The sequence below is a fragment of the Balaenoptera ricei genome, chromosome 1, assembly GCF_028023285.1.
Source record: "Balaenoptera ricei isolate mBalRic1 chromosome 1, mBalRic1.hap2, whole genome shotgun sequence".
NCBI classification, from domain to species: domain Eukaryota; kingdom Metazoa; phylum Chordata; class Mammalia; order Artiodactyla; family Balaenopteridae; genus Balaenoptera; species Balaenoptera ricei.
Genome location: NC_082639.1, coordinates 137,764,067 through 137,779,354, shown reverse-complemented (window position 1 = coordinate 137,779,354; position 15,288 = coordinate 137,764,067). Strand labels below are relative to the sequence as shown.

General features: G+C 37.1%; 1 protein-coding gene across 6 annotated transcripts in view; it reads left to right on the top strand.

Annotated features, from left to right (window-relative positions):
- COP1 (COP1 E3 ubiquitin ligase) overlaps nt 1–15,288 on the top strand; it is a 267,664-nt gene that overhangs the window by 73,054 nt on the left and 179,322 nt on the right. For 5 of the 6 annotated variants that reach the window (XM_059937005.1, XM_059937022.1, XM_059936996.1 and 2 more), the window contains 2 exons: nt 3,055–3,114; nt 3,830–3,906. The exons of the other annotated variant lie outside the window; for it this stretch is intronic. In XM_059937005.1, coding sequence (XP_059792988.1) covers nt 3,055–3,114; nt 3,830–3,906 — 137 coding nt within the window. The remainder of the gene's footprint in view (nt 1–3,054; nt 3,115–3,829; nt 3,907–15,288) is intronic. 6 annotated transcript variants of the gene reach the window in all.

Genomic DNA, 15,288 nt, shown 5'->3' with positions numbered 1-15,288 from the left:
AAAGGATACAACTCAGGGGGCATGGAGCTTCCATACCCTCTCCAGGTGTGCCAGTCTCCAAGCATCTCCATGTGCTCACCAACCTACATGTTCACCAACCCAGAAGCCCTTTGAACCCCTTAAGTTAGTGTTTTTTATGGAGGCTTCATTCCATGGACATGATTGATCGGCCATTGTTGATTCAACTCAGTCTCCAGCCCCTCTCTCTTCTCTGGATGTTAGAAGGTGGGGCTGAAAGTTCCAACCCTCTAATCACATGGCTGGTTCCCCTAACAACCAATCCCCATCTGGAGGCCCTACAGGAGGCTGTATTTCTTATTATAAATCAGAATAACACAATGTCTTAATAATTTAGAGCTTTAAACTTTTTCAGAATTTCGTCTTGAAATGTAAACACCTCATTTAACATGTGCTCTCTAAATAGTTTCCATTCTCTGAAATTTAAGAAAAAATTTCTTGTCTTGACACCTTTTCAGACTTTTTCACATAAGTAGGTTACATCATTTTATCGATACACTATACCTATGTATTTATTAGGGCAGCCCTTGTACCTTGGTTGTTTTATTTTAAATTGAACCATATGAAATTGCTGCTTTTGGAAGTAAAAATTGTTTGAACATTGGTAGTTTTATGTAGTTCATCTAATATACGGCCTTCATATATAGTAATGGATGTATTATTCAGCAAAGCTTTGGGGCACTGGAAGGATGGGACATTATCTTCAGAAGGTTGGGCATTAGCATTTAGTATTTTGAGACTTCAGGTGATACTGGATTTTTTTTCTTGGTACTTCAATTGCAGAAGTGGAATGAAAATTGTTAATTTGATCTTAAATATGTATTATGTATCATAAGTGATATTGGCTGTCTCTGGATGTTGATATTTTAGATGTTTACTTTCATCCTTCTCTTTAAATGTGTTTTGAAAACAATCATACTAAAGACCCCGTCAGCATTTGTTTAAATAAGGATTTCAGCAGTGGAGCATTTCAAGCTAATTAAATGAAAAAAGTTAAGGGGTGACCATGGGATGTTTTGCTGAATTAGAGGTTAGGATCAGTGGAGTCGAAAATGGCTATGGACCAAAAGGCAAAAGGATTTAGTGATGATAGGAAATAACTGGGATATTTGTAGATGTCTTAGATCTGTTGACAGTGATTTGGCTGCTTGGACTGAGCCAGACCAGAGTGTTTTTTATGTTAGAGTGGAAGACTAATTATTGGGAATGGCCATTGAATGCAGTAGAAGTGGAAGTCCCCATCTAGTCTGGGGCATGAGAGAATTTATCACTTGACCAACTTTTATTTGAAAGAGTTCCAAGGCAGACTGTGTCCTTGAGGGAGAGCAAGGTTTCAGTTAAGTTAGGAGTATGGTGTGAAAAATTTTAGGGTGGAGTAAAGTTTATTAAAGTAGATGGAAGAATTGAAAGAATTTGACAATGCTAATCACTTTTTTTTTTTAAACCCCCTCCCCCTGTCCCCTCCATGGTTTCTGTGATACTGTGCTGTCTTTTCTCCTGGCTTTTGCCCTTGCCCTTATTGATGGTTGACATAGAGCTGCTCCTTCTTCCTTTGCCTATCTCTTAACCGTTGGTGTTCCCTACACCCAGTTTTTGTTCTCATCTCTTCTGACTATACTGATTGACATTGGGTGATTTCATTCATTGTCATAAATTCAGATTTATTATTTCTCTTTCTCATAGCTTTTAGGTCTTTGTGTGTATTATTATTTACTCTGTTTATTCTGTCTTTTCCCACTTTTTTTCCACCTGGCAAATGACTGTTAGTCCTTCAAGGCTCAGCATTTCATTTAATTTCAGATCCTATTTCAGTTATCCAGTTGCCTTTTCCCTCTCCCCAAGTTTTCCATGTAGGTTAGGGGCAGTCTGTGTACCTTTAATTCTTTGTACATAATAGCATCATAATGTTTTCTATGATATTTCAACTGTTGGTTTACTTTTTGCCATCTTCCCTAGACTGAGTTCCATGAGGGCAAGGGCTAGAGTTTTCTAAATCCTGTTCTTCACAGTGCTTAGCAAAATGCTTAGGATTGGCAAATATTTGAATGAATATGTTACCAACTATGTATGTATTGCCACAGAAGAAAAGGCGCTTAAAAATCTGTTTGTCTGCCATGTATTTGCTGAATAATCTTGGACAAGTCACTTAACCTTTCTGTGCTTCATTTTCCTGTGTAGTAGTTCCTATTTCACACCTGGCAATAAATATTACATAAGTATTCATTATTGTTATTTTACATTTTAAAAATTGGCTCAATATATTTGGGTTAGATTACGACAGCCACTTATACGTAATAGTGATAGAAATTTAAATTTGATAGTGTTTCTGAAAAGCAGTTTTGTTTTATGCAGTGAAGATTTGCTGACTATTTCTTTTGATTGAATAATTTCATTTTTAATAATCAGTGAAATTTGAAATGCAGACTCATATGTTCCAGAATTACTTATCATAGTTTGCAAACAACTTAAATCTCTGATGGTTAAATATATTGTTGAATGTGATGCAACAATTAAAATGTTTGCATTTTAATGCCGTGGAGAAAGGTTATGGTGCAGTAGGTAAGATAGCAAAGATAGAACATTATCTTAAATATGTTTTAAAAAGTGCTTAAGAGGCTAACTTGTGATTGCTTTGGGGTGGTAGAATTTAATCTCTGAGACTTATTTTTATTTTTAAAATGGGGTTAACTGACATGCTGACATTAATTGCTGACAATTAAATGAGGTAATTTGAAAATTCTTCGGATGTCTTCTGTTTTTATTAAGTCATATTGTCATTGTTGTTCATCTTTAATATTTTTATTATAAAGCCAATCCTTGTATTAAAGAAAATACTGTTTTCTTAAATATTAAGTCTTTACGTTTACTTTTTAACATAGGAACTTACAGCACTTTTTTGTCTGCAGTTTTCACCCTGACAACCATTAGTGCACATTTTCCTAGAAATCATTTTGTAAACGTTAAGTTATTTTATGATTGTGGTGATGCTTTTGTGGTTTGGTTTAGGCTTTTTATTTCCTCCTCTCTAATCTACAGCAACTGGAGCAGATTCAGAAGGAGTTAAGTGTTTTGGAAGAGGATATCAAAAGAGTGGAAGTAAGATATCAAGAATTTCTCACGTCTCTAGTAATTTTTCAATTTCATGAAATTTTTGCTTTTCCTTTAAATTGCTGCATTAAATTTATGAGATTGGTCTCCATTGTATAGAAAGTCACAGTCATAATTTATGCAGTAATAGTTTATTAGGAGGCCTTTTCCTCTAGTTAATGATCAAAGTTAGAGTTTAATCCATTGTTTACTAGAAAGCTAATATTTGAATCAAGAGGAATGCTACTTAATATTTGCAGAGAATATTTTTAAAGTAGAGACTGACATATCCTGTTTTTCTGTACTTTGGAGAGTTGAACCTAATGATCCAGTTGCCATACTGTCATATTTATCTTAATATTTATCAATAGGGTCTCACCTGGATTAATGATTAGCTAGTTCACTGTTCACATAGTGTACTGTACAACTCATTCAAATTATTTACATTTGTCTTTTTCTGCATTCGGTAGCTTCATTAGTGATGAATATTTATTAAAGTGTTTCTGGTTCTTTAAGAATGTGTATCATAGAAAAAGCTTGTCTCTTAACTTTCAGATATCCTTGCTTTTGTACTCTGTGGAAAGGAAGCCTTGAGAAATTTGGGTGTTGAGGCAAAAAGGGACTGATAAAACCTGGGATTGGAAAGGAATATAATATCATAACTCCTTTTGATTTATACGTCTTCTCTTTGGAGTGTCTATAACTCTAATAATTGTGCTTCCAGGAAATGAGCGGCTTATACTCTCCTGTCAGTGAGGATAGCACAGTGCCTCAATTTGAAGCTCCTTCTCCATCACACAGGTACAAAGCTTGAAACTTGTAATTGCTTAGGATTTATGTTGCAGAGTGCACATATGGTATTAGTCCTTGGGAGCCTTTTCCATGTAATGTACAAAACCCCTGAGAAATTACTTAGGTCATGATCTAGAAATGAGATTGAGATAGCCTGTTTCCTTAATGCTTTGAATTTTCATGCCAGGGACAGTTAGTGAGTAGAATATTATAATACTGTGAATTCACTTTTGGATTAAAAGTTTGGTGGATTTCTTAAAATAATGGCAGCTTTAAATACTTTTTGAATTAAAATCAGATGACATTAAAAATCTATAATTGGAGAACATGAAATGGTAATATTAGGGAAGAATTAGATAAACTAATACCTTTAATTTTTCCACTAACCGGTTGAATTTTCTTGCAGATCTCGTTCCCCAGATTTAAAATGAGGCCATTAGATAGATCTATTAGTTTAGATATCCCTGGTATTTTCTTTATAACTCCCCATTATTAATTTGTCTTCCCTTCTGTACCCTCTATTAGAGCAGGAATTACATTTGTCTTGCTCGTGACTGTTCCCCTAGGTTTTAGAGTAGCAGTAGTGACTGGCCTCCTTCAGTAAGTTTTTGTGAAATATAGTGAATGTCTGTGGTCCCTATATAGCTCTGAAGTTCTGTTTGAAATATCTACTACCTAAAATTTGAATTTGAACTTTTTTGTTGTGTTCAAAGCAAGAGCAATTTTACATGTTTTTAACTTGCTAATCCATTTAGGATAGTGGTCTAATGTAAGCTTTTCAGACAGATAGTTTTAGGATAACACATGGATTATCAGGCAGTCCAATGACAGTATTAGAGATTACACTCACCTTCAGAGCCAGTGTCAGTTCAGGAAAGCTATTTTAGATCTAGTTTGGGGCAATATGTGGGGAAGGGGCACAAGGGATATTCAGTTAAAGAACATTCCTGGGATGTTTGATATTTTTCATTAACCATTTTATGGAGAATCCTCGTAAGTACTAGGTGATTCTGGGGTCACTTTACCAGTGTAATTCAGCTTGTTTTTGTCCCTATTTTATTTTATTTGAAACACTTGGGAATGACTCAGCTGTGGGATATTATCTTTAAGCTTAACATTCACTTCCTGATATACATGGAATCTTTGTCAGTGGAATATTTATTATGTGAGTGCATGCAGGCAAGTAAAAGTTGTCATACCACAAAATCTTCTCTAATAAACTGATGGTTCTCATCGTCCTATGACTCTCTGTCACAGCCTTTAACAGTAGTGTTTCTTTCTGTCTGTGTGTCCAGGTCTTTGTTAATCTTATTGATGACTTATAATAACTTGTTGACAATATAGTATTATATTCATTTAACTGGCTCTGTTTATTTAATGCCTCTGATGCACTGGGCACTGTTTGAAGTGTTGAATCTAGCTGGCAAATTTCCTGCCTTTATGGAGCTTACCTTTTGGGGGGTGTGTGTGTGGAGGTTGGGGCAGATGCTAAATAAGCAAAAATATAATATAGTAGTAGTACATAACATGTAGGTAGTACCCTAGGAAGGAAATTAGATGTATTAGAGAGCTGACACATGAATGAAGTGAAGAGATAATAAAAAGTCATGGGGGAGTTTTGAGTAGGATCTGTTTTAGATTTTAAAATATTTACTGGGGTTCCCATGTAGAGGATAGAGATTCTGTGTCCCTCTCAACCCCCTGCCATTGGAAGCTAGGAGGAACATTAGGAACATTGCAAGGGTCCAGGAGAGAGGAAATGGTGGAATTTTATTGGATTTTATAGGATTTTATCAGTGGAAGAGAAGGAAAGTAGTTGTATTGTAAAGTAAAATAGCTGATCTCATAAAAGATAGAGGATTTCATGATGTCTATGAAAACTTCGTTGAATCGCTAAAATCGTATGGAACACTATTGTCAAATGAGATTTGGGCAGAGGTGAGACTGGTTAACAGTTGAAGATGGGAAAATAGACAAACATGATATTTTCTTCAAAAGAGTGTTTTGATATTTTCTTGAAACAAGTGATTTGATTATCACTCAAGGTTTGAGAGAGACACTTGGGAAAATGATGTGGCTTTAAATATTCTTGGGAAATGACCCTTAAGATTTGGATGTGAAATTAAACATGGGAAGAATGTTATGTTATACTATCAATATTTAAGTTTTTTTTTTTATTTTTAAGAAATAGCATGTAGTTGAATTATAATTTTTCCCTCATAATTATTAGCTTCATTATTTAAATGCCAGACAGATTTTTTTTTTTTATTTCTCACTGTAATGTTTTGGTCTCTCTTTTAATTGGTTTACTTTAAAAAAAGACTTTTTGTGGATTCTTTTTTTTTTTTTTCTTTCTATAATGAGGACCTTTTTAATAAGATCATTAAATCCCTTAGCTAGATTTTGGGTTTATGGTCAGGTTTATGTATTTAATGAAAATAAAAAGAAAAGACATATAACTCTTACCACCCCCCATCAGTTTGTTTTCTTTTCTTTTTTTTTTTTATCATCTTTATTGGAGTATGATTGCTTTACAATGTTGTATTAGTTTCTGCTGTATAACAAAGTGAATCAGCCATATGCATACATATATCCCCATATCCCCTCCCTCTTGCGTCTCCCTCCCACCCTGCCTATCCCACCCCTCTAGGGGGACACAAAGCACCGAGCTGATCTCCCTGTGCTATGTGGCTGCTTCCCACTAGCTACCTGTTTTACATTTGGTAGTGTATATATGACAATGCTACTCTTTCACTTTGTCCCAGCTTACCCTCCTCCCTCCCCGTGTCCTCAAGTCCATTCTCTACCTCTGCATCTTTATTCCTGTCCTGCCCTTAGGTTCATCAGAACCATTTTCTTTATTTTTTTAGATTCCATATATATGTGTTAGCATACGGTATTTGTTTTTCTCTTTCTGACTTACTTCAATCTGTATGACAGACTCTAGGTCCATCCACCCTCACTGCAAATAACTCAACTTCGTTTCGTTTTATGGTTGAGTAATATTCCATTGTATATATGTGCCACATCTTCTTTATCCATTCATCTGTCAGTGGACACTTAAGTTGCTTCCATGGCCCGTCAGTTTGTTTTCTGTATACCATGATTAGCTGTAATTGTCATATCCTGTCAGTTCTCTTCCTGCTGCCTTGTTTAGACCCCAAGTATCTCATGGAGTCGAGCAGTGGTCTTTTAATTATACTTCTACAGTGTATTGTGAGAAATCTGATGTTACTTTCCTGCTTAAAATCGTTCAGTTACTTTCCATTGCATGTAAATTGGTTTAGATCTAACTCTTTTGCATGGCCTTCCATAATCCCGTGTACCCTGCCTACTATTTTTGTGCTTTAGAATTGAATTTAACTCCCCAAGCAGGATGTTAAGGTACCTTTGTTATATTGTGTTTTGCCTAGAAACTCCTCCTGGATTCCTCTCTGTTTTGTTTTTTTTAATAAATTTATTTATTTTTGGCTGCATTGGGTCTTTGTTGCTGTGCGCGGGCTCTCTCCAGTCGTGGCGAGCTGGGACCACTCTTAGTTGCGGTGCACAGACCTCTCACCGCGGTGGCCCCTCCTGTTTTGGAGCACGGGCTCTGAGCACGCGGGCTTCAGTAGTTGTGGCACGTGGGCTCAGTAGTTGTGGCTCGCGGGCTCTAGAGCACAGGCTCAGCAGTTGTGGCGCACGGGCCTAGTTGCTCTGCGACATGTGGGATCCTCCTGGAACAGGGCTCGAACCCGTGTCCCCTGCATTGGCAGGTGGGCTCTTTAACCACTGTGCCACCAGGGAATTCCCCTGGATTTCTCTCTTAAGTAGCTATCCCACCCCACCCCACCCCAGCTGCTCCCAAGAATCCAGCCAAGGGTGAGCTTTTCTCTATTTTTTTTTTTTAATTTTTTAATTTTTTAATTCTAATTTTAATTTTTGGCTGCGTTGGGTCTTTGTTGCTGTGTGCAGGCTTTCTCTAGTTGCGGTGAGTGGGGGCTATTCGTTGTGCTGCGCGGGCTTCTCATTGTGGTGGCTTCCCTTGTTACGGAGCACGGGCTCTTAGGTGTGCAGGCTTCAGTAGTTGTGGCACGTGGGCTCAGTAGGTGTGGCTCGCGGGCTCTAGAGCGCAGGCTCAGTAGTTGTGGCACACGGCTTAGTTGCTCTGCGGCATGTGGGATCTTCCCAGACCAGGGCTCAAAACCACGTCCCCTGCACTGGCAGGCGGATTCTTAACCACTGCGCCACCAGGGAAGTCCCTGTGTGTCTGTCATTTTTGCCAAAGGTCCAGATGAATCAAAATGAAGGAAAAAGCAAGGGGTCACTTTATGGATGTTAGAAGTATTTAACTATTATAAAGAATATATATATATATATATATAAATATAATGGTGAGTTAGTACCTTGTGAATTGAATTTGTATATTTTATCATTTGAGTGAATAAACTAGTAAAATTCAAGGAATTTGATATTGTGTAATGGCTCCTGGACTAGGTTAAGAAATTCCTCTTTAACTCACCCACACAGCTCTATGCAGTTATACTTACCCCCGTGACATGCCCCCTCCCCCAAGTCATTAAAAAAAAAATGTGTGGGGCTTCCTTGGTGGCGCAGTGGTTGGGAATCTGCCTGCCAATGCGGGGCACACGGGTTCGAGCCCTGGTCTGGGAAGATCCCACATGCCGCGGAGCGACTGGGCCCGTGAGCCACAACTACTGAGCCTGCGCGCCTGGAGCCTGTGCTCCGCAACAAGAGAGCCCGAGACAGTGAGAGGCCCGCGCACCGCAATGAAGAGTGGCCCCCGCTTGCCACAACTGGAGAAAGCCCTCGCACAGAAACGAAGACCCAACACAGCCAAAAATAAATAAATAAATAGATAAATTTATTAAAAAAAAAATGTGTGATGGGGAGAGGGTGGTTGGTGGTTAGGGATGGCTCTTTGGTATAGTGGATGAAAATGGACCCATCTTCTCTGTTATTGCATATTGGGTCTTTGGCTGTATTATGACCACTGACCAGAGCAGTGTTAATGGCTTCTTCTTCACATATTAATGCTTAAGTTTTTGGTACTTTTTGGCAATTATTATTGGTTTAACTGCTTTGTTTTACTTGGGAAGATAACTTCTTAAATTTTATTTTAATTTTTATTTATTTATTTATCTATCTATTTATTTATTTATTTCATTGTCTTTTATTTATTTATTTTTTGGCCACATTGCGTGTCTTGTGGGATCTTAGTTTCCCAACCAGGGACCGAACCCTGGCCCTTGGCAGTGAAAACGCGGAATCCTAACCACTGGACTGCCGGGGCATTTCCTAAGATAACTGTTTTTAAAACGTTAGGAATTGAAATGTTCTTACCGTCAAGTCTAACTCTAATCCTTACAGATTTGTCCCTAATTTATTATATATTTTAAACAAATCTTCTACATAAACCTAAAGAGTTTTTAATATAACATTTATTTCCCTTTATCCAGGAGGGGAATTATACAATATAGGAAATTCTCCATACACAGTCTGACACTATTTTCCGTACAGTAAGTCTCCTACATACGAACGAGTTTCGTTCCTAGAGAGCATTCGTAAGTCCAATTTGTTCGTTAAGTCCAACAAAGTTAGCCTAGGTACCCAACTAACACAATCGGCTATATAGTACTGTACTGTAATAGGTTTATAATACTTTTCACACAAATAATACATAAAAAACAAACACAAAAAATAAAGAAAACATTTTTCATCTTATAGTACAGTACCTTGAAAAGTACAGTAGTACAGTACAACACCTGGCATACAGGGGCTGACATCAAGGGAACAGGCAAGAAGAGTTACTGACTGGAGGAGGGAGAAGAGGTGGGAGATGGTAGAGCTGAAGGATCATCAGCAATAGGAGTCGGAGGGCAAGCTGCTCACTCCTGAGTTTGATGGCAAAGGTTCTGGTTCCTTGCTGGATTCAATTCTCTCTACTCTCTTGAAAAAACAATCCAGTGATGTCTGGGTAGTGGCTCTTTTTTTCTTGTCATAGATGACACGGTAGCACTGGATTGCATTCTGAACGGTAGCTGCAACCTTCATGTACTGTTCTACATTCAGGTCCTATGCCTCAAAAACTAACAGTGCCTCCTCAAAGAAAATCCCCTTGCCATTTCCTGTATCGTGAATCTCTTCGGTTCTTCAGTTACTACTTCTTCCTCTTGTCTCTCTTGGTGATTCTTAGCAGTACCAGCTACATCACCACTGCTTTTACCATTGCTTCTGGACATCCTGGGCTTGAAATAAAGATACTGTACTACTGTACTCTATATAATACTGTACAGTAAAGTACACAAAAGCACAAGCACTTATAGAGGAGGCATGCGTGTGACAGTGTACACTGTCACAGACACGTGAACTAACTTATGTGATTGGACATGCGAACACATGTTTGCATCTTTGAAAGTTCGCAACTTGAAGGTTCGTATATAGGGGACTTGTATTTCCAAGGTTAGATGATTATGAACAGATCTTAAGAAATCTCTGCTACACTTGCATTTATTGTTGCGAGTACTGAGGATTACTTGCCTTAACTCTGACCCTATACCATGCAGAGGATGCCATAGGCGATGGAGGATACTGAAGAATCTTATGGAATTTTCAACTTGAACAAACACAAAGAAACACAACACAGAAAACAAATTTCCTTGGCAATAATGTAAAGGGTACTCTTCATACATCTGTAGTTTCTCATTAATTTGATAGGTAATAGAATTGCAGCAAGTAATGAAAAATTTTTTTGAAATAGTTCAATTTCCTTTATTTAGAATATTTGAAGAATTCTTCAGTCACTCAGCCAGTTTTTGGAGGTGTATCAGGCATTTATAAAACACAGTTTTAGGCACTGGAGATACAGCTGTGAATATGACAGACCCTAGAACTCTGCTCACATGGTTATATAAAGGACGGAAAATAAGTTATGCTGTCAAATTAATTATTCTGCTTAAAATGTGGTGTAAATAGACTTTTTGATTCCAGTAATTAAAATAATCAAAATGCATTTAACTTTAAAACTTTAGTAATTATGTTTGATGAGTAGGTATTTTAGGATTTTTGAAAAACATCTTTGGGTTCTTGTTATAAACTGTAATTGTCACTGCTTGGTGAAGATACTACCAGTCCTTTCTAATTCTGAAATCTGAGGTGTGAATAGGACAGATTTCGATGTGCATGAGTGTCAACCAAACCTCTTGTTTGACATGTAGATTTTTGAACCCCACCCCCAAAATCTGATCATTAGGTCTGAGGTGAGTTCCTGAGATTCACATGTAGGCCTGGATCATACTTTAAAAATACGTAAATACTGGTTTAGTGGGCAGTGAATATGTCTGTATTACTGACATGTTTTAAAAATCTCTGAGTAAGATATACTTATTTTCTTTTTCATAAAAGAAAGCTCTGACATTCAACACTAAAGTTTTATAACTATCCTAAGTTTATTTCATCTTTGGGGAAGATAGGGTAAAATTTTCTATTTATTTTACTCTCCACTTTGTAAAGTTACATATCCTTCTGTAATGTCTTAAAAATGCCTCGAGTTATGTTCCTGGGCTTGAGAGAGCCAAAACAGTTAAAATTAAGTTTCTTGGAAGGAAGCAAGTTACTGGTATTTAACAACCATTCCCTGTTGATTCCAATCGTATTACTGTGATTAGACCCTCTTGCTTATGGCCTTTTGCGCTTTCAGGTTAGAGTCATGTAGGAAACTTTTCACCCCTTTGCTTATTATAGGTGTACCTTGATTCTGGGAGGTCAGGGATGGAAGAGGCTGGGAAAACCAAAGCTATACATTGTAACCCTAGCTTAGATATAAGCATAATTGAATGCAAGCATAAAATTTCATGTGCTGTCACCATTTTCTATTTCTGCTGTTTACTGTCTCTCCCCTACCCAAGTTCCAGTATATTTTTCCCATTCAGATCCTCTACCTTTGAATCTTTTGTTGCTATTTTTGGAATGCTTCCTCTGCTTTCTTTGTTTTTAAAACCTTTTTTCTGAGATGATTTCAGAGACCTGGGTTTTTGTAACACTAAGATTTGTGGCAATTACATCATCTGATAATTAAAAATTTCTCCTCTGCGAATTATAACTAAATTGTAACTATTATAACTATTCCCACTCATTGATAAGTGGTTAGAATATAACGGAGTCAAATGCAACACTTAGCCTAACAAACTGGGACTTTTATTAGCTTTGTTGGAGACAAATGAGTTTTGTCAGTCTTTTTCTATTGAGCTTATTATTCTGTTTTTGAAATTCTACCAAGCAAATTATTTACTTCCAAAGGCAGTAAAGCAGTAGATTCAGACCTGTTCCATCTTTCAGAAATTTTCCATTACATTTGCTTTTCACATCTGCCAGCAGTAAGTTTCTCCCTGAGGAAGCTCTTACAATGAAAACTTTAAAATGAATTGCCCTTTTGCTTTTCTTTTTAAACTTTAGTAATATTATGGAATTACAGACCTTTTAAAAGGCAGCATAATATTAGATTCATACAGTCCTCCTATGTACTGTATATCTACAACCCTTTCTAACCATCTACCATTAAAAGGGGACAAAGGGTGTTGGGGGAAGTTTTTCCTGGATATTTGAAATACTCTGATAACTTCTGTTCTTTGAAGAATAAATTGAATCTCTTTTTCCTAAAGATCATAGATATGTACTCTGGAGCCCAATAATTTTATTATTGAACTACCCTTACGTTCCTGAAGTAAATCCAAAGCTTGTATGATATATAGGTTTTCATAACCTTTTTGGGAAACCTTTAGAGTCAGATGTGTTTCATTATGTAGTGTTATGTCTGTGCCCCCATACCCTTCCCTCCCCAATTTAGAAAGGTAACACAGTACATATGCCATATATTACATATACTGGAGGGAGGAGTAAAACGCGGTTCCATATAATCAAGCACATTAATATTTCAGCATTGAAGCATGCATGTTAGCAGTCAGTGAGATAAACGGTATCGAATCTGTTCAGGTCAGGTTTTCACTTCAAAAAGTTACAAAAAGTGTTTGATTTTCATAGTTTTGGGTTTTAGGAACTGAAGTTTTAGGTAATCTTTTTTTTGTTTGTTTAACATCTTTATTGGAGTATAATTGCTTTAAAATGGTGTGTTAGTTTCTGCTTTATAACAAAGTGAATCAGTTATACATACACATATATCCCCATATCTCTTCCCTCTTGCGTCTCCCTCCCTCCACCCTCCCTATCCCACCCCTCCAGGTGGTCACAAAGCACCGAGCTGATCTCCCTGTGCTATACGGCTGCTTCCGACTAGCTATCTATTTTACATTTGGTAGTGTATATGTGTCCATGCCACTCTCTCACTTTGTCCCAGCTTACCCTTCCTCCTCCCCATGTCCTCAAGTCCATTCTCTAGTAGGTCTGCGTCTTTATTTCCGTCTTGCCCCTAGGTTCTTCATGACCATTTTTTTTTTTCTAGATTCCATATATATGTGTTAGCATACGGTATTTGTTTTTCTCTTTGTGACTTACTTCACTCTGTATGACAGACTCTAGGTCCATCCACCTTACTACAAATAACTCAATTTCGTTTCTTTTTATGGCGGAGTAATATTCCATTGTATATATGTGCCACATCTTCTTTATCCATTCATCTGTCAATGGACACTTAGGTTGCTTCCATGTCCTGGCTATTGTAAATAGAGCTGCAATGAACATTGTGGTATATGATTCTTTTTGAGTTATGGTTTTCTCTGGGTATATGCCCAGTAGTGGGATTGCTGTGTTGTATGGTAGTTCTATTTTTAGTTTTTTAAGGAACCTCCATACTGTTCTCTATAGTGGCGGTATCAATTTACATTCCCACCAATAGTGCAAGAGGGTTCCCTTTGCTCCACACCCTCTCCGGCATTTATTGTTTGTAGATTTTTTTGATGATGGCCACTCTGACCAGTGTGAGATGATATCTCATTGTAGTTTTGAGTTGCATTTCTCTAATGATTAATGATGTTGACCATTCTTTCATGTGTTTGTTGGCAATCTGTATATCTTCTTTGGGGAAACGTCTGTTTACATCTTCTGCCCATTTTTGGATTGGGTTGTTTGTTTTTTTGATATTGAGCTGCATGAGCTGCTTGTAAATTTTGGAGATTAATCCTTTGTCAGTTGCTTCATTTGCAAATACTTTCTCCCATTCTGAGGGTTGTCTTTTCATCTTGTTTATGGTTTCCTTTGCTGTGCAAAAGCTTTTAAGTTTCATTAGGTCCCATTTGTTTATTTTTGTTTTTATTTCCATTTCTCTAGGAGGTGGGTCAAAGAGGATCTTGCTGTGATTTATGTCGTAGAGTGTTCTGCCTATGTTTTCCTCTGAGAGTTTGATAGTGTCTGGCCTTACATTTAGGTCTTAATCCATTTTGAGTTTATTTTTGTGTATGGTGTTAGGGAGTGTTCTAATGGTGTTTTGTGTATGGTGTTAGTGAGTTTATTTTTGTGTATGGTGTTAGGGAGTGTTCTAATTCTTTTACATGTAGCTGTCCAGTTTTCCCAGCACCACTTATTGAAGAGGCTGTTTTTTCTCCATTGTATATTCTTGCCTCCTTTATCAAAGATAAGGTGACCATATGTGCGTGGGTTTATCTCTGGGCTTTCTATACTGTTCCATTGATCTATATTTCTGTTTTTGTGCCTGTACCATACTGTCTTGATTAGTGTAGCTTTGTAGTATTGTATGAAGTCATGGATCCTGATTCCTCCAGCTCCGTTTTTCGTTCTCAAGATTGCTTTGGCTATTCAGGGTCTTTTGTGTTTCCATACAAATTGTGAAATTTTTTGTTCTAGTTCTGTGAAAAATGCCATTGGTAGTTTGATAGGGATTGCATTGAATCTGTAGATTGCTTTGGGTAGTAGAGTCATTTTCACAATGTTGATTCTTCCAATCCAAGAATATGGTGATCTCTCCATCTGTTTGTATCATCTTTAATTTCTTCCATCAGTGTCTTATAATTTTCTGCATGCAGGTCTTTTGTCTCCTTAGGTAGGTTTATTCCTAGGTATTTTATTCTTTTTGTTGCAGTGGTAAATGGGAGTGTTTTCTTGATTTCACTTTCAGATTTTTCATCATTAGTGTATAGAAACCTAAGAGATTTCTGTGCATTAATTTTGTATCCTGCTACTTTACCAGATTCATTGATTAGCTCTAGTAGTTTTCTAGTAGCATCTTTAGGATTCTCTATGTATAGTGTCATGTCATCTGCAAACAGTGACAGCTTTACTTCTTCTTTTCCAATTTGGATTCCTTTTATTTCTTTTTCTTCTCTGATTGCTGTGGCTAAAACTTCTAAAACTATGTTGAATAATAGTGGTGAGAGTGGGCAACCTTGTCTTGTTTCTGGTCTTAGTGGAAATGGTTACAGT